General features: G+C 55.4%; 2 protein-coding genes across 4 annotated transcripts in view; both read left to right on the forward strand.

Annotated features, from left to right (window-relative positions):
- bbs1 (Bardet-Biedl syndrome 1) overlaps positions 1-3,400 on the forward strand; it is a 43,335-nt gene extending 39,935 nt beyond the window's left edge. For all 3 annotated transcript variants that reach the window (XM_041181971.1, XM_041181972.1, XM_041181973.1), the window contains one exon: positions 2,700-3,400. In XM_041181971.1, the coding sequence (XP_041037905.1) occupies positions 2,700-2,786 (87 nt within the window). In that variant the 3' untranslated portion in view covers positions 2,787-3,400. The remainder of the gene's footprint in view (positions 1-2,699) is intronic.
- A 5,052-nt stretch (positions 3,401-8,452) lies between these two features.
- Positions 8,453-24,686, forward strand: LOC121274680 (phospholipase A and acyltransferase 3-like). Its single transcript, XM_041181974.1, has 5 exons — positions 8,453-8,693; positions 11,724-11,828; positions 18,062-18,173; positions 20,661-20,929; positions 23,380-24,686. The coding sequence occupies exons 2-5, from the start codon at positions 11,814-11,816 to the stop codon at positions 23,488-23,490; spliced, it is 507 nt and encodes a 168-aa protein (XP_041037908.1). The 5' UTR covers positions 8,453-8,693; positions 11,724-11,813; the 3' UTR covers positions 23,491-24,686.
- The last annotated feature ends 459 nt before the right edge of the window (positions 24,687-25,145 follow it).

The raw sequence follows: 25,145 nt of genomic DNA on the forward strand, positions 1-25,145 counted from the left end.
GTCTGGAGGAGGTTACAGAGATAGGGAGGGATGTAGGTGCTGGAGGAGGTTACAGAGATAGGGAGGGTTGTAGGAGCTGGAGGAGGTTACAGAGATAGGGAGGGATGTAGGTGCTGGAGGAGGTTACAGAGATAGGGAGGGTTGTAGGGGCTAGAGGAGGTTACAGAGATAGGGAGGGTTGTAGGGGCTGGAGGAGGTTACAGAGATGGGGAGGATTGTAGGGGCTGGAGGAGGTTACAGAGATAGGGAGGGTTGTAGGGGCTAGCGGAGGTTACAGAGATAGGGAGGGATGTAGGTGCTGGAGGAGGTTACAGAGATTGGGAGGGTTGTAGGAGCTGGAGGAGGTTACAGAGATAGGGAGGGATGTAGGTGCTGGAGGAGGTTACAGAGATGGGAAGGGTTGTAGGGGCTAGAGGAGGTTACAGAGATAGGGAGGGTTGTAGGGGCTGGAGGAGGTTACAGAGATGGGGAGGATTGTAGGGGCTGGAGGAGGTTACAGAGATAGGGAGGGTTGTAGGGGCTGGAGGAGGTTACAGAGATAGGGAGGGTTGTAGGGGCTAGAGGAGGTTACAGAGATAGGGAGGGATGTAGGTGCCGGAGGAGGTTACAGAGATTGGGAGGGTTGTAGGGGCTGGAGGAGGTTACAGAGATAGGGAGGGATGTAGGTGCTGGAGGAGGTTACAGAGATAGGGAGGGGTGTAGGGGCTGGAGGAGGTTACAGAGATAGGGAGGGGTGTAGGGGCTGGAGGAGGTTACAGAGATAGGGAGGGGTGTAGGGGCTGGAGGAGGTTACAGATAGGGAAGTTTGGAGGGTCTGGAGGAGGTTACAGAGATAGGGAGGGTTGGAGGGTTTGGAGGAGGTTACAGAGCTCGGGAGGGTTGTGGGGGTTAGAGGAGGTTACAGAGATAGGGAGGGATGTAGGTGCTGGAGGAGGTTACATAGATAGGGAGGGTTGTAGGGGCTGGAGAAGGTTACAGAGATAGGGTGGATTGTAGGGGCTGGAGAAGGTTACAGAGATAGGGGTGTGGGGACTGGAGGAGGCTACAGACATAGTGAGGGTTGTAGAGGCTGGAGGAGGTTACAGAGATAGGGAGGGCTGTAGGGGCTGGAGGAGGTTACAGAGAGGGAGGGTTGTAGGGGCTGGAGGAGGTTACAGAGATAGGGAGGGGTGTAGGGGCTGGAGGAGGTTACAGAGATAGGGAGGGTTGTAGGGGCTGGAGGAGGTTACAGAGATAGGGAAGGTTATAAGGGCTGGAGGAGGTTACAAAGATAGGGAAGGTTGTAAGGGCTGGAGGAGGTTACAGAGATAGGGAGGGTTGTAGGCGCTGGAGGAGCTTACAGAGATTGGGAGGGTTATTGGGGCAGGAGGAGGTTACAGAGATAGGGAGGGTTGGAGGGTCTGGAGGAGGTTACAGAGATAGGGAGGGTTGTAGGGGCTGGAGGAGGTTACAGAGATAGGGAGGGATGTACGTGCTGGAGGAGGTTACAGAGATAGGGAGGGTTGTAGGAGCTGGAGGAGGTTACAGAGATAGGGAGGGATGTAGATGCTGGAGGAGGTTACAGAGATAGGGAGGGTTGGAGGGTCTGGAGGAGGTTATTGAGATAGGGAGGGTTGGAGGGTCTGGAGGAGGTTACAGAGATAGGGAGGGTTGGAGGGTCTGGAGGAGGTTACAGAGATAGGGAGGGGTGTAGAGGTTGGAGGAGGTTACAGAGATAGGGAGGGTTGTAAGGGCTGGAGGAGGTTACAGAGATAGGGAAGGTTGTAAGGGCTGGAGGAGGTTACAGAGATAGGGAAGGTTGTAAGGGCTGGAGGAGGTTACAGAGATAGGGAGGGTTGTAGGCGCTGGAGGAGCTTACAGAGATTGGGAGGGTTATTGGGGCAGGAGGAGGTTACAGAGATAGGGAGGGTTGGAGGGTCTGGAGGAGGTTACAGAGATAGGGAGGGATGTAGGTGCTGGAGGAGGTTACAGAGATAGGGAGGGTTGTAGGAGCTGGAGGAGGTTACAGAGATAGGGAGGGATGTAGGTGCTGGAGGAGGTTACAGAGATAGGGAGGGTTGTAGGGGCTAGAGGAGGTTACAGAGATAGGGAGGGTTGTAGGGGCTGGAGGAGGTTACAGAGATGGGGAGGATTGTAGGGGCTGGAGAAGGTTACAGAGATAGGGAGGGTTGTAGGGGCTGGAGGAGGTTACAGAGATAGGGAGGGTTGTAGGCGCTGGAGGAGGTTACAGAGATAAGGAGGGTTGTAGGGGCTGGAGGAGTTTACAGAGATAGGGAGCGTTGTAGGGGCTGGAGGAGGTTACAGAGATAGAGAGGGTTGTAGGGGTTGGAGGAGGTTACAGAGATAGGGAGGGTTGTAGGGGCTGGAGGAGCACCTACAACACTCCCCATCTCTGTAACCTCTCTGTTTTCCTGAATTGCTTCCATTTGCCTGACGTCCGGCAACATTCCAGGTTCCCCCGATTATTCTGTTCCTTATCACCTCCTGCCCTCGAGCTGTAGGGCCGATCGCACTCACTCACCTCCCTGTGTTTCCCTCGTTGGGACTGTGTGTGGGCAGGGTGCGGGGGACGGGGTGGGGGTGGGGGTCGGTGGGGTGAGGTGGGCTGTGGTCGCACCTTAAGGCAGCTCTCGTGATGTTTGTGAGGACAATAACCCGAACAGCTGCTGACGCTGGGCGTCCCCGTTTCTCTATTCCAGGTGTTTGTCCTGCGCGTGGGCAGAGGTGTACCCCTTCTGACTGCCCACATCCACATGCCCGTCAGTGAGGGACTGGTCGTGGGGTGAGGAGGGTTAAGCGAAGATGGAGAGCAGCATTCCAGCATCTGAACCTGATTTGACTGGCGGGACAGCCCTTCAGTCTCCCCTTGTGGATAACCCAGTTTTAAAAAAAGCCCATCTCCCGACCCATGTATGTTTCAACCTTAGAGCCCCCCACCCTCGATTGGAGGGATAGCAAAGACCCCACAAACACTATTGGGAGAAGAGCAGGGGGGAGTTCTCCCCGGTGTCCTGGGGCCAATATTTATCCCTCAACCAGCATCACTAAAAACAGATGATCTGGGTCATCATCACATGGCTGTGGGATCTTGCTGTGCGCATATTGGCTGCTGAGTTTCCTACGTGACAACAGTGAGCACACTTCAAAGAAAAAAATCCTTTGTTGTCTGTGAAAGACTTTGGGATGTCCCGAGGGTGTGACAGGAGCTGGAGAGATGTCTGTAGGCGCTGTGATCAACGGTAGGAAGACCGGGAGCCACGACTTAGATTCCTGACTGTGTAACTAAAGCCGGAGCTGTGTACAGTGTTTAAATAGCAGACAGAATGTTTATTTAAGGATGTAAAGAGATAAAATGCATGTGTTAATACAGTTGATGGATATAAACAGGTTATTACTCTTATATGGCTCAGCACTGTCACAGCCTGATATACTGCTGCCCTTTCCTCCCTCACAGCCACAATGTACTCTGCACTTCGATCCCAAAAGGCTGAAATGTTGAGCCCAGAAAGTCCCCTGACTCACCACTGAGCTTCAATAGCACTGGTTTTCCACTGATGTTCAACACAGGGACAGGAGGAGGCCATTCAGCCCCTCCTCGAGATTGTTACACAGGGACAGGAGGAGGCCATTCAGCCCCTCTCCAGCCTGTTATACAGAGACAGGGGGAGGCCACTGAACTCCCTTGAACCTGTTCCACCTTTCAATAAGATTTGCTGCTGATCTGTATCTTAACTCCATTAACCCGCCTCGGTTCCGTAACCCTTAACCCCCTTACCCAACAAAAGTCCATCAGTCTCAGTTTTGACGTTTTCAATTGACACCCCCAGACTCAACAGGTTTTTGCTGGGGGTAGAGAGTTCCAGATTTCTACTGCCCTCTGTGTGAAGAGGTGCTTCCTGACATCACCCCTGAACAGCCTGGGTTGAATTTTAAGGTTCTGCTCCCTTGTTTTGGACTCTGCCCACCCCCGCCACCGCACCCCTCCCCCAACTCCACCAGAGGAAATAATTCCTGTCTATCGAATCATTTAAATCATCTCAGATCACTAAATCTTCGATACTCAAGGGGTTATTTAAGCTTAGCGTTCGGAAGACTGGAGTCTGTATCGCTCCCTGTGCATGTTTGCAGTCAATGCAGGTCTCTCTGATCAACCCAGTGAGCTGCTGATGGGTTCGGACTGGACCCCTCGCTGGCTTCTCCCCATCGATAAGAGATTCCAGGGTCTTGCAGGGTTGACCAGTGTTGGGGCCAATCAAGTTTAGTCTGATGTGTAGCTACAGTTAACAGGATTACACACATAAGATATACAACACAAAATCAGGCCATTCGGCCCATCTGGTATTTCTGCCCCACACGAGCCTCCTCCCACCCCCCCCCCACTCCATCTCCCCCCCATCACCATCTCACATCTACTCCTTTCTTCCTCATGTGTTTATCCAGCTTCCCCCTTAAATGTATCGATACTATTCACCTGGACCACTCCCTGTGGGAGCGAGTCCCACGTTTTCCCCACTCTCTGGGTGAAAGAGTTTCTCCTGAATTCCCCATCAGATTTATTAGTGACTGTCTTATATCGAGGGCCCCTAGTTCTGGTCTCTCTCCCCTCCCCCCCACCTACAAGGGGAAACATCTTCTCTACGTCGACCCTATCGAAACCCCCTCATCATTTTAAAGAGCTCGATCAGGTCACCCCCTCCGACCTTTTCTTTTCTAGAGGAAAGAGCCCCCCGGCCTGTTCAATCTTTCCTGATGTGTCTACCCACATATATTTCTGGTATCATCCTTGTAAATCTCTGTACCCTCTCCAGTGCCTCTTTGTTCTTTTTATAACATGGCAACCAGAACTGCACTAAGTGCTCCAAGTGTGGTCCAACCGAGGTTCGATGCAGGTTGAGCATGACCTCCCTACTTTTCAATTCTATCCCTGTAGAAATAAAAGCTAGAGTTGGGAAACGACATCGGGTTACACCTCTTTGCTTCTCACCTGCAACCCTCCTGTGTGTGCGTGTGTCCACCAGTGTGTGTGTGTGTGTGCGTACACAAGTGCGTGTGCTGTGTGCGCATGTGCATGCGTGTGTCCGGGCACGTCTGTGTGCCGTGTGCACATGCGCACAATGTCAGTATTTCCGAAACTCCGCTATGTGCTTTCCCAGTGTTTGACAGACTGTGTGCCCCACTCCGTGTGCCCCCCACTCCCCTTCCCGGTCGAATATCCAGCAAGCCCTTCACTGGTCCCTGGGCGAGTGCATGAAGACTGGCAGACAAGCCCCAGCACAGACCTGTCCCCTCGGGGAGAGGAGGTAGAGTGGCAGGGGTGCGAGACCCAGGGGTCGGGGGGGGGTGGTGGTGGGGGGTGGTGAAGGTTTAAGTTTTCGGTGCCTTCAGATGGGTGAAGTGCCCAACGATTCTGTGACAGCTCCTGGTAGGAGCGAGAGGTGTAAAGCCAGAGAGTTGGAGACAAATTCTTGTCCACTGACAGGCCAAGGCTAATACACAAATATCAAGACAGTCATTCCTACTAAACTTGGCTGAAGCTACCCAAACAAACACCTGGATGGTGACCACTGGCTGCTGTATCCTCCCATTGGTATTTTTCTCACCCCCGATGGTTACACTGCATCGCCGAGCTGCCCAGGATCTGGTTCAATTTTGTTGGCGCCTGGACTTGAGCCACATAATCCAGGCCAACTCTTCCTGGATTCCGGTGCTGAGGGAGAGCCGCACTGTCGGAGGGTCAGTGCTGAGGGAGCGCCGCACTGTGGGAGGGTCAGTGCTGAGGGAGTGCCGCACTGTCGGAGGGTCAGCGCTGAGGGAGAGCCGCACTGTCGGAGGGTCAGTGCTGAGGGAGCGCCGCACTGTTGGAGGGTCAGCGCTGAGGGAGGGCCGCACTGTCGGAGGGTCAGCGCTGAGGGAGTGCCGCACTGTCGGAGGGTCAGCGCTGAGGGAGCTCCGCGCTGTCGGAGGGTCAGCGCTGAGGGAGCTCCGCGATGTCGGAGGGTCAGTGCTGAGGGATCGCCGCACTGACGGAGGGTCAGTGCTGAGGGAGAGCCGCACTGTCGGAGGGTCAGTGCTGAGGGAGTGCCGCACTGTCGGAGGGTCAGCGCTGAGGGAGAGCCGCACTGTCGGAGGGTCAGTGCTGAGGGAGCGCCGCACTGTCAGAGGGTCAGTGCTGAGGGAGCTCCGCACTGTCGGAGGGTCAGTGCTGAGGGAGCGCCGCACTGTCGGAGGGTCAGTGCTGAGGGAGCGCCGCGCTGTCGGAGGGTCAGTGCTGAGGGAGCACCGCACTGTTGGAGGGTCAGTGCTGAGGGAGCGCCGCACTGACGGAGGGTCAGTGCTGAGGGAGAGCCGCACTGTCGGAGGGTCAGTGCTGAGGGAGAGCCGCACTGTCGGAGGGTCAGTGCTGAGGGAGCGCCGCACTGTCGGAGGGTCAGTGCTGAGGGAGAGCCGCACTGTCGGAGGGTCAGTGCTGAGGGAGAGCCGCACTGTCGGAGGGTCAGTGCTGAGGGAGCGCCGCACTGTCGGAGGGTCAGTGCTGAGGGAGCGCCGCGCTGTCGGAGGGTCAGCGCTGAGGGAGCTCCGCACTGTCGGAGGGTCAGTGCTGAGGGAGTGCCGCACTGTCGGAGGGTCAGTACTGTGGGAGCGCCGCACTGTCGGAGGGTCAGTTGTGAGGAAGCGCCGCGCTGTCGGAGGGTCAGTACTGAGGGAGCGCCGCGCTGTCGGAGGGTCAGTGCTGAGGGAGCGCCGCACGTTGGAGGGTCAGTACTGAGGGAGCGCCGCACTGTCGGAGGGTCAGTGCTGAGGGAGCGCCGCACTGTCGGAGGGTCAGCGCTGAGGGAGCGCCGCGCTGTCGGAGTGTCAGCGCTGAGGGAGCGCCGCGCTGTCGGAGGGTCAGCGCTGAGGGAGCGCCGCGCTGTCGGAGGGTCAGCGCTGAGGGAGCGCCGCGCTGTCGGAGGGTCAGTGCTGAGGGAGCTCCGCACTGTCGGAGGGTCAGTACTGAGGGAGCGCCGCACTGTCGGAGGGTCAGTGCTGAGGGAGCTCCGCACTGTCGGAGGGTCAGTGCTGAGGGAGCGCCGCCCTGTCGGAGGGTCAGCGCTGAGGGAGCGCCGCGCTGTCGGAGGGTCAGTGCTGAGGGAGCGCCGCACTGTCGGAGGGTCAGTGCTGAGGGAGCGCCGCACTGTCGGAGGGTCAGTGCTGAGGGAGCGCCACACTGTCGGAGGGTCAGTGCTGAGGGAGAGCCGCACTGTCGGAGGGTCAGTGCTGAGGGAGCGCCGCGCTGTCGGAGGGTCAGTGCTGAGGGAGCGCCGCGCTGTCGGAGGGTCAGTGCTGAGGGAGCGCCGCACTGTCGGAGGGTCAGTGCTGAGGGAGTGCTGCACTGTCGGAGGGTCAGTGCTGAGGGAGTGCCGCACTGTCGGAGGGTCAGTACTGAGGGAGTGCCGCACTGTCGGAGGGTCAGTTGTGAGGAAGCGCCGCGCTGTCAGAGGGTCAGCGCTGAGGGAGCTCCGCACTGTCGGAGGGTCAGTGCTGAGGGAGCGCCGCACTGTCGGAGGGTCAGTGCTGAGGGAGTGCCGCACTGTCGGAGGGTCAGCGCTGAGGGAGCGCCGCGCTGTCGGAGGGTCAGCGCTGAGGGAGCGCCGCGCTGTCGGAGTGTCAGCGCTGAGGGAGCGCCGCGCTGTCGGAGGGTCAGCGCTGAGGGAGCGCCGCGCTGTCGGAGGGTCAGCGCTGAGGGAGCGCCGCGCTGTCGGAGGGTCAGCGCTGAGGTAGCGCCGCGCTGTCGGAGGGTCAGCGCTGAGGGAGCGCCGCGCTGTCGGAGGGTCAGCGCTGAGGGAGCGCCGCGCTGTCGGAGGGTCAGCGCTGAGGGAGCGCCGCGCTGTCGGAGGGTCAGCGCTGAGGGAGCGCCGCGCTGTCGGAGGGTCAGCGCTGAGGGAGCGCCGCGCTGTCGGAGGGTCAGCGCTGAGGGAGCGCCGCGCTGTCGGAGGGTCAGCGCTGAGGGAGCGCCGCGCTGTCGGAGGGTCAGCGCTGAGGGAGCGCCCTCAACCCTACATTCCTGCCTAGCCCCCTTCCTCCCCGATAACCTTTCACCCCCTAGCTCTGCCTTAAAAGTACTCGAAAATGCTTTGGCGTTCCGTGTTTTTAATACTTAACACGGTTGCCTGATATTTGAACTTTTATATTTATTATATTTATTTTACACCACTAGGTTTTATTGGGCCTGTGTCTTGTGGTGAACCCGGGTCCGCAGGGAGTGGGTTACTGGCTGTTAATGACCCTGACAGAGTCTGAGCCTCACCGAGACTTCAGATCAAGGAGGCAGAGGAGTGAGGGGAAAGGGTTAACTCAGCCTATTCCAAAGCCGGGCGTGTGATAAAGATCGCCATAGCAACCGGGGAGGCAACCGTGAGATCACGGGCTGGCAGTGCACGGCTCCCCCACCCCACACACACACACACACACACACAGTACAATACAGATCATGTCATGTGAGAGCTGTTTGACAGACTGACCCTGTCCAGCCTGGGCCGGCAAGGTGGGGGATGGTGGGCGCAATGGTTTACTGACGGCTTCAAACCTCTTTCTCTTTCGTTTCCTACTCCTCTGGGAGTTCAGGACACTCCGTCAACACGTCACTGCTTTTACCCGACAGGAGAGCCAGCTGCCTCCCTCTCGCCATTACGGAGGGGACCGGTTTTCCCAAGGTCAGTTTCTAACTCTGGGAATTGCTTCCGCTCGCTGAGAGAGATTTCTCTCCCCCAACCCCCCAGCCTTGGCCCCTTTTCAGCCATTTGAAAATCAATGCCGTCAGATTTTGTTCAACTCTCCCCATCCTCGCAGTGGGAGAGCTGTCTAATGAGGGGTGTACAGCAAGGGGAGGCTCCCCCTGTCTTGGCTGACCTCCACCTCGATTCCATTTGCCCACCTCAGCTGCCCGGTGCACCCCAGTCCTGTGTTCCCCCCCCTCCTTCAGCCTCAGAAACTTTAGCATCCACACTTTTCTAAGGAGGGGTTGTGGGGGGAGAGTTCCAGATTTCCACTCCCCTGTGTGTGAAGGAAGTGCCCCCTGACATCACCCCCGAACGGCCTGGCTCCGGTTTTAAGGTTACCTTGAGCTTTGTCCCCACAAGGGAAGTGGTCTGCTTTGTTCCTGTGATTACTGAACTGAAAGCAAGATTGGATTCACAGACCGTGCACTGTCTTTAACTGAACACGAGATTAGATTCACAGTGCACTGTCTTTAATTGCTGGAAGTGTTTGAAGAGCACTTTGGCCCAGCCCCAACTATTTATTTACCCGTCAGTGAGGCTCCCCTCACTTAATACCCAAACCTCAGCCCTCATGTCTCATCCCCTTATACTGCTGGACCATTTGCCTAATTAGCGGATGTATGAGGAGTATGAAGTAGAGAAAGAGAGAGAGAGTGTGTGTGTGTGTGTGTAAGAAAAAGAGAGGGAACGTCTGTGAGAAGAGAGACGATGAAAGAGTGAGAGCAAGTGAGACAGGGAGGATTTGATTGAAGAGAGGGCTTGTCAGAGAGAGAGAGAGAGTTGGGGCGTGTGTGGGGGAGAGGGTGAGCGAGACGGTGTGTGTGCATGATTGAGACAGGGAGAGAGAGAGTGTGAGAGCGAGGGATGGTGTGTGGGAGAGGGGATTGTGTGATTGAGACAGAGGATGGGAGACAGGGAGTGTGAGAGTGAAGGATGGTGTGTGGGAGAGAGGATTGTGTGATTGAGACAGAGGATGGGAGACAGGGAGTGTGAGAGTGACGGATGGTGTGTGGGAGAGAGGGGATTGTCTGATTGAGACAGAGAGAAGATGAGAGACAGGCAGAGAGAGAATGTGAGAGTGAGGGATGGTGTGTGGGAGAGAGGGGATTGTGTGATTGAGGCAGAGGATGCGAGACAGAGAGAGAGAGTGAGGGATGGTGTGTGGGAGAGAGGGGATTGTGTGATTGAGACAGAGAGAAGATGAGAGGGAGTGTGAGAGTGAGGGATGGTGTGTGGGAGAGAGGGATTGTGTGATTGAGACAGAGGATGCGAGACAGGGAGAGAGAGTATGTGAGAGTGAGGGATATTGTGTGTGCGAGAGGGAAGAGTATGTGTTTGTGGATGCCTGTGAGATTTTAATGAACAAACCTATTATAAAAGACATGGTAACAGAACACTTGGAAAGCATTGATGGGATAAGACAAAGTCAGCATGGGTTTATGAAAGGGAAATCATGCTCAAATAATCTACTGGAGTTTTTTGAGGATGTAACTAGTAGAATAGATAAGGGAGAACCAGTGGATGTGGTGTATTTAGATCTCAAGAAGGCTTTTGATAAGGTCCCACATAAGAGGCTAGTGGGCAAAATTAAAGCACATGGGACTGGGGGTAATGTACTGGCATGGACTGAGAATTGGTTGATAGATCAGAAACAGAGAGTGGGAATAAATGGGTCTTTTTCCGGGTGGCAGGCGGTGATTAGTGGTGTACCGCAGGGATCGGTGCTTGGGTCCCAGCTATTCACAATATGTATAAATGACTTGGATGAGGGAACCAAATGCAATATTTCCAAGTTTGCTGATAACACAAAACTGGGCAGGGTTGCGAGGAGGCTTCAGGGTGAATTAGACAAGTTGTGTGTGTGAGCAAACACATGGCTGATGCAGTATAACATGGACAAATGTGAAATTGTATGCTTTCGGTTTGAAAAACAGGCAGAGTATTGTTTAAATAGTGATATATTGGGGAATGTGGGTGTACAAAGGGGATCTGGGTGTTCCTTGTTCACCAGTCAATGAAAGTAAACAGGTAGGTGCAGCAAACAGTGAGGAAGGCAAATGGTATGTTGGCCTCCGTTGCGAGAGGATTTGCGTTCAGAAGTAGGGGTGTCTTACTGCAGTTATACAGGGCCTTGGTGAGACCACACCTGGAGTATTGTGTGCAGTTTTGGTCTCCCTATCTATGTAAAGATATACTGGCCATAGAGGGAGTGCAGTGAAGATTCACTAGGCTGATACTGGGGATGGCAGGACTGTCGTATGAAGAGAGATTGGTTCGACTGAGCCTGTATTCACTAGAGTTTGGAAGAATGAGAGGGGGTCTGATTGAAACGTATAAAATTCTAACAGAGCCAGACAGACTGGATGCAGGGAAGATGTTTCCCCTGGTTGGGGAGTCTAGAACCAGGGGTCACAGTCTCAGGATATGGGGAAGACCATTTAGGACTGGGATGAGGAAAGATTTCTTCACTCAGAGGATGGTCAACCTGTGGAATTCTCTACCACAGAAGGCTGTGGAGGTCGGGTCACTGAGTATATTCAAGAAAGAAATTGATAAATTTTTGGATATTAAGGGCATCAAGGGGTATGGAGAGAAAGTGGGAATATGGCGTTGGGATAGAGGATCAGCCATGATTATATTGAATGGCGGAGCAGGCTCGAAGGGCTGAATGGCCTGACCCTAGTTTCGATGTTTCGAAAAACCTGCAGACGTCACTCCAAGAGACCTTGAGTTCATCGCTGAATTCTGAACGGGAATGAAATGTGGGTTTCCCTTTAACTCACTGACAAGTCATTCTGAGGTTGGAGAAGAGGGACCAATAATAACTCCACTTCCAGTGGGCGCTTACTGAACGGCAGTCATGCACGCTCACCACTAACTCCACCCCCAAGGGGGCAGGTAAACTGCAGCCTCAGCCCAAATAAAAGCAAACCTTGAGAGTGAAAGACAGTGTTATGTTTTCAGCTCCTGTGTGAGAGAGTTAGTCTCCACAACCCCCCACTCCGCGCCGGACCTGTCATCATTGTGAACCGTCCGCTCCTGTAAGGACCCAGCATGGCCTCAGGCAGTGTAAGTACAACTTTAAAATTGTTTCTAAATGTTGCAGTGTTCAGAGCACAGAATCAGGCCACTCGGCCCACCTGCTGGTGTGCCTGCCCCACATGAGCCTCCCACCCCCCCCACTCCATCTCCCCCCATCCCCATATCCTTCTATCCCTTTCTCCCTCGTGTGTTTATCCAGCTTCCCCCTTAAATGTATCAATACTATTCCCCTCGACCACTCCCTGTGGGAGCGAGTCCCACATTCTCCCCACTCTCTGGGTGAAGGAGTTTCGCCTGAATTCCCCATCGGATTTATTAGTGACTGTCTTATATCGATGGCCCCTAGTTCTGGTCTCCCCAACCCCCACACCTGCAGTACTTGTGGTTAAGACAAACTGAGCACAGCGAACAGACTTTACTGTGGTCACTGGCTTCCGCTGTAGGAACGCAGCTTTACTCTGGGGGGGGTGGGGGGAGGAAGACAAGGGGCTGGTGGAAAGTTTTGAAGGAGGCTAAAGAGAGAGAGAGAGGGAGCTTCAGGATGAGGATTTCAGGGAAAGAGGGATCCTGATCTTATTTGCGGGTTATTTCCTGGAACCTTCTCTGAATCCTCCAGCAGTGCTTTACTAACTGAAAGCATCGCCCTGTACAGACTTCACAGCACAGAAACAGGCCACTCAGCCCATCCGCTGGTGTTCCTGCCCCACCTGAGCCTCCTCCTCCCTCCACCTCCTCCCATCACCATATCCTTCTATTCCTTTCTCCCTCATGTGTTTATCCAGCCTCCCCCATGAGCACTTTATTGAAGTGCATTAACCCACGCCCAACTTCAAACTCCCCTCCACCCACCCTGAGTTCAGTCCACTATCCTAAGCCAAGGTGGTGAGTCAGAGACGGAGCGCCCCATCCAAAAAATCTCCCTGTGTCCGATTCCCGACAATCCTGCCAGGTTCCTGATCCCACCCCTTCAGCAAGCGTTAGTGAACTCTGACAAATCATGGATACCAGAGGAACCTAATAGCTTCTAACGTTTTCCCTGTGACAGATGTTAGGCTAACGGGCCTGTAGTTTCCTGCTTTCTGTTTCCCTCCCGTTTTGAATAAAGGAGTCACATTTGCTATTTTCCAACCTAATGGAACTTTCCCCAAATCTAGGGAGTTTTGGAAAATTAAAACCAACACATCAACTATCTCACCAGACAAAAAGATCTCAGGGTGAAGTCCATCCTGGGCATTTGGCTGCCCCATAACTCCCAACTATTTGCTCAATACCACTTCCTTGGTGATTGTAATTTTCCTGAGTTACTCCCTCCCTTCTATTTCCTGATTTACAGCTGTTTCTGGGGTGTTTCTTGTGTCCTCTCTAGTGCGCTTGCATGTGTGCGCATGCGTGCTAGTGTGTTTGTGTGCACAAATGCGCGGGAGTGTGTGTGCGCGTGTGTGCTAGTGTGTGTTTGTGTGCACAAATGCGTGGGAGTGTGTGTGCGCGCGTGTGTGCTAGTGTGTGTGTGCACAAATGCGTGGGAGTATGTGTGTGCGCGCGTGTGTGCTAGTGTGTGTTTGTGTGCACAAATGCGTGGGAGTGTGTGTGTGCACAAATGCGCGGGAGTTTGTGTGTGCACAAATGCGCGGGAGTTTGTGTGTGCACAAATGCGCGGGAGTTTGTGTGTGCACAAATGCGCAGGAGTGTGTGTGTGCACAAATGCGCGGGAGTTTATATGTGCACAAATGCGCGGGAGTGTGTGCGCGCGTGCGAGTGTGTGTGTGCACAAATGCGTGGGAGTGTGTGTGTGCACAAATGCGCGGGAGTGTGTGTGCACAAATGCGCGGGAGTGTGTGTGTGTGCACAAATGCGCGGGAGTGTGTGTGTGTGCACAAATGCGCGGGAGTGTGTGTGTGCACAAATGCGCGGGAGTGTGTGTGTGCACAAATGCGCGGGAGTGTGTGCGTGCATGCGTGCGAGTGTGTGTGTGCACAAATGCGCGGGAGTGTGCGTGCGTGCGAGTGTGTGTGTGCGCGCGTGCGTGCGTGCGAGTGTGTGTGTGCACAAATGCGTGGGAGTGTGTGTGTGCACATGCGTGCGAGTGTGTGTTTGTGTGCAGAAATGTGCAGGAGTGTGTGTGTGCACAAATGCGCGGGAGTGTGTGTGTGCGCGTGCGTGTGTTTGTGTGCGCGAATGCGTGGGAGTGTGTGTGTGCACGTGTGTGCGAGTATGTGTTTGTGTGCGTGAATGTGCGGAAGTGTGTGTGTGCATGTGTGTGCGAGAGTGTGTGCGCGAATGCACGGGAGTGTGTGTGTGTGAGAGTGTGCGCGAAAGCACGGGAGTGTGTGTGTGTGCACGTGTATGCGAGTGTGTGTTTGTGTGCGTGAATGTGTGCGAGTGTGTGTTTGTGTGCGCGAATGTGTGAGTGTGTGCACGTGCGTGCGAGTGTGTGTGCGCGAATGCGCGGGAGTGTTTGTGTGCGCGAATGTGTGCGAGTGTGTGTTTGTGTGCGCGAATGCGCGGGAGTGTGGGTGCACGTGTGTGCGGGAGTGTGTGCGCGAATGCGTGTGTGTGTGTGTGTGTGTGTGCACGGGAGTGTGTTTGTGTGCGCGAATGCGCGGGAGTGTGTGTGCGTGTGAGTGTGTGTGTGTGCGCGCGGGAGTGTGTGTGTGTGCACGTGTGCGCGGGAGTGTGTGTGTGTGCACGTGTGCGCGGGAGTGTGTGTGTGTGCACGAATGTGCGGGAATGTGTGTGTGTGCGCGGGACTGTGTTTGTGTGCACGAATGCGCGGGAGTGTGTGTTTGCGCGAGTGCATGGGAGTGTGTGTTTGTGTGCGCGGGAGTGTCTGTGTGCACGTGTGCGCGGGAGTGTGTTTGTGTGCACGGGAGTGTGTGTGTGCACGTGTGCGCGGGAGTGTGTTTGTGTGCGCGAATGCGCGGGAGTGTGTGTGCACATCTGCGTGGGAGTGTGTTTGCGTGAATGCGTGGGAGTGTGTGTGCACGTCTGCGTGGGAGTGTGTTTGCGTGAATGCGTGGGAGTGTGTGTGTGTACACGTGCATGCGGGAGTGTGTTTGTGTGCGCGAATGCGCGAGAGTGTGTGTGCATGTGTGTGCGAGAGTGTTTGCGCGAATGCGTGGGATTGTGTGTGTGCACGTGCATGCGAGTGTGTGTTTGTGTGCGCGAATGCGCGGGAGTGTGTGTGCACGTCTGCGTGGGAGTGTGTTTACGCGAATGCGCGGGAGTGTGTGTGTGCACGTGTGTGCAAGAGTGTGTGTGTGCGAATGCGCGGGAGTGTGTGTGTGGACGTGTGTGCGAGAGTGTGTTTGCATGAATGCGTGGGCGTGTGTGTGCACGTCTGCGTGGGAGTGTGTGTGCGCGAATGCGCGTGAGTGTGTGTGCACGTCTGCGTGGGAGTGTGTTTGCGCGAATGCGCGGGAGTGTGTGTGCGAGTGTGTTTGTGTGCGCGAATGCGCGGGAGTGTGTGTGCATGTGTGTGCGAGAGTGTGTGCGCGAATGCGTGGGATTGTGTGTGTGCGCGTGCGTGCGAGTGTGTTTGTGTGCGCGAATGCGCGGGAGTGTGTGTGCACGTCTGCGTGGGAGTGTGTTTGCGCGAATGCGCGGGAGTGTGTGTGTGCACATGTGTGCAAGAGTGTGTGTGTGCGAATGCGCGGGAGTGTGTGTGTGGACGTGTGTGCGAGAGTGTGTTTGCGTGAATGCGTGGGAGTGTGTGTGCACGTCTGCGTGGGAGTGTGTTTGCGCGAATGCGCGGGAGTGTGTGTGCAAGAGTGTGTGTGCGCGAATGCGCGTGAGTGTGTGTGCACGTCTGCGTGGGAGTGTGTTTGCGCGAATGCGCGGGAGTGTGTGTGCGAGTGTGTTTGTGTGCGCGAATGCGCGGGAGTGTGTGTGCAAGAGTGTGTGTGCGCGAATGCGCGTGAGTGTGTGTGCACGTCTGCGTGGGAGTGTGTTTGCGCGAATGCGCGGGAGTGTGTGTGCAAGTGTGTTTGTGCGCGTGATTGCGCGGGAGTGTGTGTGTGCACGAATGCGCGGGAGTGTGTGTGTGCGCGAATGCGCGGGAGTGTGTGTGTGCGCGAATGCGCGGGAGTGTGTGTGTGCGCGAATGCGCGGGAGTGTGTGTGCGCGCGAATGCGCGGGAGTGTGTGTGCGCGCGAATGCGCGGGAGTGTGTGTGCGCGCGAATGCGCGGGAGTGTGTGTGCGCGCGAATGCGCGGGAGTGTGTGTGCGCGCGAATGCGCGGGAGTGTGTGTGCGCGCGAATGCGCGGGAGTGTGTGTGCGCGCGAATGCGCGGGAGTGTTTGTGCGCGAATGCGCGGGAGTGTGTGTGCACATGTGTGCGAGAGTGTGTGTGCGCGAATGCGCGGGAGTGTCTGTGTGCACGAATGCGCGGGAGTGTGTGTGCGCGCGAATGCGCGGGAGTGTGTGTGCGCGCGAATGCGCGGGAGTGTTTGTGCACATGTGTGCGAGAGTGTGTGTGCACATGTGTGCGAGAGTGTGTGTGCGCGAATGCGCGGGAGTTTGTGTGTGCGCGAATGCGCGGGAGTTTGTGTGCGCGCGAATGCGCGGGAGTGTGTGTGCGCGCGAATGCGCGGGAGTGTGTGTGCGCGCGAATGCGCGGGAGTGTGTGTGCGCGCGAATGCGCGGGAGTGTGTGTGCGCGCGAATGCGCGGGAGTGTGTGTGCGCGCGAATGCGCGGGAGTGTGTGTGCGCGCGAATGCGCGGGAGTGTGTGTGCGCGCGAATGCGCGGGAGTGTGTGTGCGCACATGTGTGCGAGTGTGTGTGCACATGTGTGCGAGTGTGTGTGTGCGCGAATGCGCGGGAGTGTGTGTGTGCGCGAATGCGCGGGAGTGTGTGTGTGCGCGAATGCGCGGGAGTGTGTGTGTGCGCGAATGCGTGGGAGTGTGTGTGCGAGTGGGAGTGTGCATTTGTGAACATAAATAAAAATAGCTGGAAAAACTCAGCAGGTCTGACAGCAACTGTGGAGAGGAACACGGTTAACGTTTCGAGTCCATATGACTCTTCAACAGAATTAAGGAAAAATAGAAAAGAGGTGAAATATAAACTGGTTTAAGGGGTGGGGGGGGGTGGTGGGGGAGAGACAAGAGAGCTGGATAGAGGGCCAGTGATAGATTTTTGTTTTGTTCCTTTTTGTTTTTTCCAATAATTTATATATTTTTCTTTTTCCACCTATTTCCATTATTTTTAACTGTATTTCCATCCATTGTTTTATCTCTACCTTTTAGCCTTTTTTGATTCCATCACCCCACCCCCACTAGAGCTATCTGTACCTTGCTTGACGTTTCGAGTCCTCATGACCCTTCGACAGAACTTGAGTTCGAGTCCAGGAAAGAGCTGAAATATAAGCTGGTTTAAGGTGTGTGTGTGGGGGGCGGAGAGATAGAGAGACAGAGAGGTGGAGGGGGTTGGTGTGGTTGTAGCGACAAACAAGCAGTGATAGAAGCAGATCATCAAAAGATTGTTGTTGACATCTTTTGATGATCTGCTTCTATCACTGCTTGTTTGTCGCTACAACCACACCAACCCCCTCCACCTCTCTGTCTCTCTATCTCTCCGCCCCCCACACACACACCTTAAACCAGCTTATATTTCAGCTCTTTCCTGGACTCGAACTCAAGTTCTGTCGAAGGGTCATGAGGACTCGAAACGTCAACTCTTTTCTTCTCCGCCGATGCTGCCAGACCTGCTGAGTTTTTCCAGGTAATTCTGTTTTTGTTTTGGATTTCCAGCATCCGCAGTTTTTTTGTTTTTATGTTTGTACCTTGCTTGTCCTGCTTTCTACCCTTAATTAGCACATTCCTTAGATAATATCACCACCTTCAACATCTCTTTGTCCTTTTGTCTGTGACATCTTTTGGTTATCTCCACCTATCACTGGCTCTACCTGTCCCCCACCCCTTAAACCAGCTTCTATTTCACCCCTTTTCTATTTTTACTTAGTTCTGTTGAAGAGTCATTTGAACTCGAAACGTTAACTGTGCTCCTCTTTGCAGGTGTTGTCAGACCTGCTGAGTTTTTCCAGGTATTTTTGTTTTTGTTTTGGATTTCCAGCATCCGCAGTTTTTTGCTTTTATCTTAGTGTGCATTTGTGTGCGTGTGTGTGTGTGTGTGTGTGTGCATGCAAGTATCCCTCCCCCTCTCTCTCTGTCTCTCTCTCTGCACTATCTCACACTCTGCCTGTGGATGTGCCTCTCTTTCTCATGAACTCACTCCCTGACTCTCACCTACTTTGTTTAATTTACAGCGTTGTCGCGATGAACCCGAGGCTGGTGATTTGATTGAGATACTCCGCACAGGCTACAAACACTGGGCTCTCTATGTGGGCCATGGTTATGTGATCCACCTTGCCCCTCCAAGTGAGTACTGACCAATTCCTCACTTCACACTCACTGTCTCAATCCAACTCCTGGTGAGAACACTGCTCCCAGCCCCCTCACCCCAACAGCTTGAACCTAAATAGTTCATGCTGGGGTTTCCCAGTGAGGGGTGGGGGTGGGGGGGGTGCTGCTGTTTGCTAGCCCCTCTCTCTTTACCCTGTCTGTTTCAGGACAGGACAGGGTACAGCCCCATTCTCTCCTGGTGCCAGATTAAACAAAGTGCTTCCCCCTTGTTATTTGGAATATCCACGATACCCGGGGCACGTCCTTGATAACATCTCCTCGAGCAGGATTCTCAGCGTAAGCTCTGCCTCCCTTCACCGACACAGAGCCTGCTTCAGAATACCAAAACGCTGAGGGTGTGGGAGATCCGAAACTAAAACAGGGTGTGCTGGAGAATCTCAGTGGGTCTGATACCGCCTGTGGAGAGGGAAATGGGAAAACTCCCTCCCGCTGTCTCCACTTCCAACAGGTTCATTCCTGAGGAAAGCTCTGCGACTCCTCCTTTCCTTCAATATACACACACTGCCCACTCACCCCAATGCTCTCCCCTCCTCTTCCCCCCCCTCCTCTTCCCCCCCTCCTCTTCCCCCCCCTCCTCTTCCCCCCCCTCCTCTTCCCCCCCTCCTCTTCCCCCCCTCCTCTTCCCCCCCACCTCTTCCCCCTCCTCCTCTTCCCCCCTCCTCTTCCCCCTCCTCCTCTTCCCCCCTCCTCCTCTTCCCCTCCTCTTCCCCTCCCCCCCTCCTCTTTCCCCCCTCCTCTTTCCCCCCTCCTCTTTCCCCCCTCCTCTTCCCCCTCCACCTCTTCCCCCCTCCTCCTCTTCACCCCCCACCTCTTCCCCCCCACCTCTTCCCCCCCTCCTCTTCCCCCCCTCCTCTTCCCCCCCTCCTCTTCCCCCCCTCCTCTTCCCCCCCTCCTCTTCCCCCCTCCTCTTCCCCCCCTCCTCTTCCCCCCTCCTCTTCTCCCCCCTCCTCTTCCCCCCCTCATCTTCCCCCCCTCATCTTCCCCCCCTCCTCTTCTCCCCCCTCCTCTTCCCCCCCTCCTCTTCCCCCCCTCCTCTTTCCCCTCCTCCGCTTCCCCCCCTCTTCTCCCCTCTCCTCTTCTCCCCCCTCCTCTTCCCCCCCTCCTCTTCCCCCCCTCCTCTTCCCCCCCCTCCTCTTCCCCCCCTCCTCTTCCCCCCCTCCTCTTCCCCCCCTCCTCTTCCCCCCCACCTCTTCCCCCCCTCCTCTTCCCCCCCTCCTCTTCCCCTCCTCCTCTTCCCCTCCTCCTCTTCCCCTCCTCCTCTTCCCATCCTCCTCTTCCCCTCCTCCTCTTCCCCTCCTCTTCTCCCCTCCTCCTCTTCCCCCTCCTCCTCTTCCCCCTCCTCCTCTCCCCCTCCTGCGCTTCCCCCCCTCCTCCGCTTCCCCCCCCATCTCTTCCCCCCCACCTCTTCCCCCCCTCCTCTTCCCCCCCTCCTCTTCCCCCCCTCCTCTTTCCCCTCCTCCGCTTCCCCCCCTCTTCTCCCCTCTCCTCTTCTCCCCCCTCCTCTTCCCCCCTCCTCTTCCCCCCCTCCTCTTTCCCCTCCTCCGCTTCCCCCCTCTTCTCCCCCCTCTTCTCCCCCCTCTTCTCCCCCCTCTTCTCCCCCCTCTTCTCCCCCCTCTTCTCCCCCCTCCTCTTCCCCCCCTCCTCTTCACCCCTCCTCTTCCCCTCTCCCTCCTCTTCCCCCCCTCCTCTTCCCCCCCTCCTCTTCCCCCCCTCCTCTTCCCCCCCTCCTCTTCGCCCCCCTCCTCTTCCCCCCTCCCTCCTCTTCTCCCCCCTCCTCTTCCCCTCTCCCTCCTCTTCCCCCCCTCCTCTTCCCCCCTCCTCTTCGCCCCCCTCCTCTTCCCCCCTCCCTCCTCTTCTCCCCCCTCCTCTTCCCCTCTCCCTCCTCTTCCCCTCTCCCTCCTCTTCCCCTCCTCCTCTTCCCCTCCTCCTCTTCCCCCCTCCTCTTCCCCCTCCTCTTCCCCTCCTCCTCCTCCCCTTTCCACCCTCCTCTTTCCACCCTCCTCTTTCCACCCTCATCTTTCCCCCCTCCTCTTTCCCCTCCTCCTCTTCCCCCACTCCTCCTCTTCCCCCCTCCTCCTCTTCCACTTCCTCCTCTTCCCCCTCCTCCACTTCCCCCCCTCTTCCCCCTCTTCTTCCCCCCTCCCTCCTCTTCCCCCCCTCCTCTTCCCCTCCCCTTGCTTCATGCCTCTGCCCCTCAGTCTCCAGACATTGCCCATTCACCTCCACGTTGTCTTCCGTTTCCTCTGGCCCTCCCTCTGTCTCCCCTTCCTCTCCCTCAGTCGATACACACTGCCTTCCACCCTTCCCACCCCCAATGCACCTACACTTCCCCTCCCCCCTCGTGTCTCCTTCCCCCTGCCATGCCTTCTCTCGCCCCTTCTCTCCCCTCTACTTCCTACACTCCCTCTCTGGGTGACCTGGTGTTATTTTGCTCCCTCTCAGGTGAGGTGTGTGATGCGGGCATTAACAGTTTGATGTCGGTTTTGACTGACAAGGCCTGCATTAGGAAGGACCTGCTTATCACGGTGGTCGGCTATGATCGTTACCAGGTCAACAACATCTTTGATGGGAAACTTTCAGTCCGGCCCATTAGCACCATCATCAAGGAGGCGGAGAGTCGGGTTGGTGAGGAGGTCAATTACAGCGTTACCTTGGCGAACTGCGAGCACTTTGTCACAGATCTACGATACGGAGTGGCAAAGTCTGGACAGGTCAGTCTCACACACTGTCCATAGGTCCTCTCCTCTCACCCCCTGCTCGTCCCCCAGTAGTGGCTGTGGGATCTTTTACACCCACTTGGGAGTGTTTGATGGGGACAGTGCAGACGGAGCTTTACTCTGTATCTAACCCCGTGCTGTACCTGTCCTGGGAGTGTTTGATGGGGACAGTGTAGAGGGAGCTTTACTCTGTATCTAACCCCGTGCTGTACCTGTCCTGGGAGCGTTTGATGGGGACGTTGTAGAGGGAGATTTACTCTGTATCTAACCCCGTGCTGTACCTGTCCTGGGAGTGTTTGATGGGGACGGTGTAGAGGGAGCTTTACTCTGTATCTAACCCCGTGCTGTACCTGTCCTGGGAGTGTTTGATGGGGACAGTGTAGAGGGAGCTTTACTCTGTATCTAACCCCGTGCTGTACCTGTCCTGGGAGTGTTTGATGGGGACAGTGTAGAGGGAGCTTTACTCTGTATCTAACCCCGTGCTGTACCTGTCCTGGGAGTGTTTGATGGGGACAGTGTAGAGGGAGTTTTACTCTGTATCTAACCCCGTGCTGTACCTGTCCTGGGAGTGTTTGATGGGGACAGTGTAGAGGGAGCTTTACTCTGTATCTAACCCCGTGCTGTACCTGTCCTGGGAGTGTTTGATGGGGACAGTGTAGAGGGCGCTTTACTCTGTATCTAACCCCGTGCTGTACCTGTCCTGGGAGTGTTTGATGGGGACAGTGTAGAGGGAGATTTACTCTGTATCTAACCCCGTGCTGTACCTGTCCTGGGAGTGTTTGATGGGGACAGTGTAGAGGGAGATTTACTCTGTATCTAACCCCGTGCTGTACCTGTCCTGGGAGTGTTTGATGGGGACAGTGTAGAGGGAGCTTTACTCTGTATCTAACCCCGTGCTGTACCTGTCCTGGGAGTGTATGATGGGGACAGTGTAGAGGGAGATTTACTCTGTATCTAACCCCGTGCTGTACCTGTCCTGGGAGTGTTTGATGGGGACAGTGTAGAGGGAGATTTACTCTGTATCTAACCCCGTGCTGTACCTGTCCTGGGAGTGTTTGATGGGGACAGTGTAGAGGGAGCTTTACTCTGTATCTAACCCCGTGCTGTACCTGTCCTGGGAGTGTTTGATGGGGACAGTGTAGAGGGTGCTTTACTCTGTATCTAACCCCGTGCTGTACCTGTCCTGGGAGTGTTTGATGGGGACAGTGTAGAGGGTTCTTTACTCTGTATCTAACCCCGTGCTGTACCTGTCCTGGGAGTGTTTGATGGGGACGGTGTAGAGGGAGCTTTACTCTGTATCTAACCCCGTGCTGTACCTGTCCTGGGAGTGTTTGATGGGGACAGTGTAGAGGGAGCTTTACTCTGTATCTAACCCCGTGCTGTACCTGTCCTGGGAGTGTTTGATGGGGACAGTGTAGAGGGAGATTTACTCTGTATCTAACCCCGTGCTGTACCTGCCCTGGGAGTGTTTGATGGGGACAGTGTAGAGGGAGATTTACTCTGTATCTAACCCTGTGCTGTACCTGTCCTGGGAGTGTTTGATGGGGACGGTGTAGAGGGAGCTTTACTCTGTATCTAACCCCGTGCTGTACCTGTCCTGGGAGTGTTTGATGGGGACAGTGTAGAGGGAACTTTACTCTGTATCTAACCCCGTGCTGTACCTGTCCTGGGAGTGTTTGATGGGGACAGTGTAGAGGGAGCTTTACTCTGTATCTAACCCCGTGCTGTACCTGTCCTGGGAGTGTTTGATGGGGACAGTGTAGAGGGAGATTTACTCTGTATCTAACTCTGGGCTGTACCTGTCCTGGGAGTGTTTGGTGGGGACGGTGTAGAGGGAGATTTACTCTGTATCTAACCCCGTGCTGTACCTGTCCTGGGAGTGTTTGATGGGGACGGTGTAGAGGGAGCTTTACTCTGTATCTAACCTCGCGCTGTACCTGTCCTGGGAGTGTTTGATGGGGACGGTGTAGAGGGAGCTTTACTCTGTATCTAACCCCGTGCTGTACCTGTCCTGGGAGTGTTTGATGGGGACAGTGTAGAGGGAGCTTTACTCTGTATCTAACCCCGTGCTGTACCTGTCCTGGGAGTGTTTGATGGGGACAGTGTAGAGGAAGCTTTACTCTGTATCTAACCCCGTGCTGTACCTGTCCTGGGAGTGTTTGATGGGGACGGTGTAGAGAGAGCTTTGCTCTGTATCTAACCCCGTGCTGTACCTGTCCTGGGAGTGTTTGATGGGGACAGTGTAGAGGGAGATTTACTCTGTATCTAACCCCGTGCTGTACCTGTCCTGGGAGTGTTTGATGGGGACAGTGTAGAGGGAGCTTTACTCTGTATCTAACCCTGTGCTGTACCTGTCCTGGGAGTGTTTGATGGGGACGGTGTATTTAATTGATGTGACTCTCTGTTCTATTTTTCTCATACTCTCCTCCTCTTTCCTTCCCCAGGTGGATGATGTGATGTTTGCGACAAAAGCCGCATTTGGTGTGTTTGCTCTGGGGGCTGCCGCCGGCCTGTGCTACCAGCTTGTGAAGAGAAGAGACAAACAGAAGGAGTGATGGGATCCCCAGGGGAGGGTGTGGGGGGGACCTGGACAGACACAGTGACAGCCGGGGACCCCCCTGCATCTTTTTACTTGTAGATCGGCCCAGAGTGAGGGCGGGGGTCAGAGGTAAATATGGAGAGGGGGCAGGCTGACTTGGGGGGACAACCTGAGAGTTGGTGATTGGACTCTGAGGTCTTATTAAATTTCCTTTTCCCCCCTCTTGGGGGGGATGTGCCCCCCCCCCCCACCCCCCTCGCCAGACCTCGGACTGCTTTAGTTACGTTTGATGCACGTTTTGGCAGATCCTGTTCTCTCTCTCTCTCTTTGATCAATAAAGGGGGCTGTGTGTTTGCCAATGGATTCTGTGCTCTCCCCTTCATTTTTTCACTCTGTTCATCGTGTGACCTCCCCCAGACTGCCAGTCGAGCCCCTTCCCACCCCCCACCCCCCCCCATTCACGCGCCATCTGTTAGACCATGTTAGGGCGTGGGAAAGACCAGGTATTCATGTTGGATGACTTTTCACGGACAGCATTGGTTTCATAACCCCCTCCACAGACAGTCTCTCCCTGAGCTCATTGGCAATTCAACATCCACCACCACCCCCACCGCCCCCCTCAACACCCACCAGGCCACCCTATGCTCACCACACCATGCTCCCCACCACCAGCACACTCTAGCCTATACTCCTAGTCCCTCAGACTCAGCTCTGGTGCATCCATTCCTCAGCCCACCCCATGCCAGTGCCTGGCAGGGGTGGGATCAGCTAAAGGAGCCACTGGGGATTTCGACCACCCGCCGCTTGAGGAGACTCGGCCAGTCCTCAGAGAAAGGGGGGGTCTGCGGTATTCAGTGAGCTTCCAACCCACTTGAGTTACCCCCCCACCCCCCCGAACCCTTTCCCTTCCTGTCCCACAGGTGCCTGGTCTAAATTTCGGGGGTGGATGAAGGGAGGGGAAAGGATCAGAAGGACCAGTGCTTGGGAAAGCAATGGTCTCTGAATAGCGTCCCCTGGGGTGGGGAGAGCTGAGATTGACCTTCCCCACCCACTGCGCAGTGGGTCTGTGTCTCAACCCCGTTCCTGCTCTTCACTATTTAATTATATTTTTAAAAACGTAATTGGAACATGAATGTTGGGCAACAGTGAGAGATGAGAGTTAATGCTCCCACCTCATCGGTGAAGCGAAATAAAGATTCTGACTTAATTGAAGGATGTTTGATTTCATGTCACTGACTCACATTTATATCTTTTGAACATGTCCAGTCCTAGGCCCTGCCCCCCTCAAGGGGGAGATATTGCCCCTGGAGGGGGGCTCAGCGCAGATTCACCAGTATGGTCCCGGGGCTGAAGGGGTTAAATTACGAGGGTGGGTCACACAGGCTGGGCTTGTATTCCCTCGAGTGTAGAAGGTTAAAAGGGGGGGGATCTAATCGAGGGGTTTAAGATGATTAAAGGATTTGATAGTTTCTCTCTATCGACCCTGTTTCCTCTGGTGGGGTTGGGGGGTGCGGAGTCCAGAACAAGGGGGCAGAACCTTAAAATGGGAGCCAGACCATTCAGGGTGATGTCAGGAAGCACCTCTTCACACACAGGGGAGTGGAAATCCGGAACTCTCTCTCACAGCTACCCCCGCCCCCCCCTCCAAAAAAGCTGTCGAGGCTGGGGGTC

The sequence above is a fragment of the Carcharodon carcharias genome (genome assembly GCF_017639515.1).
Source record: "Carcharodon carcharias isolate sCarCar2 chromosome 37 unlocalized genomic scaffold, sCarCar2.pri SUPER_37_unloc_17, whole genome shotgun sequence".
NCBI lineage: Eukaryota > Metazoa > Chordata > Chondrichthyes > Lamniformes > Lamnidae > Carcharodon > Carcharodon carcharias.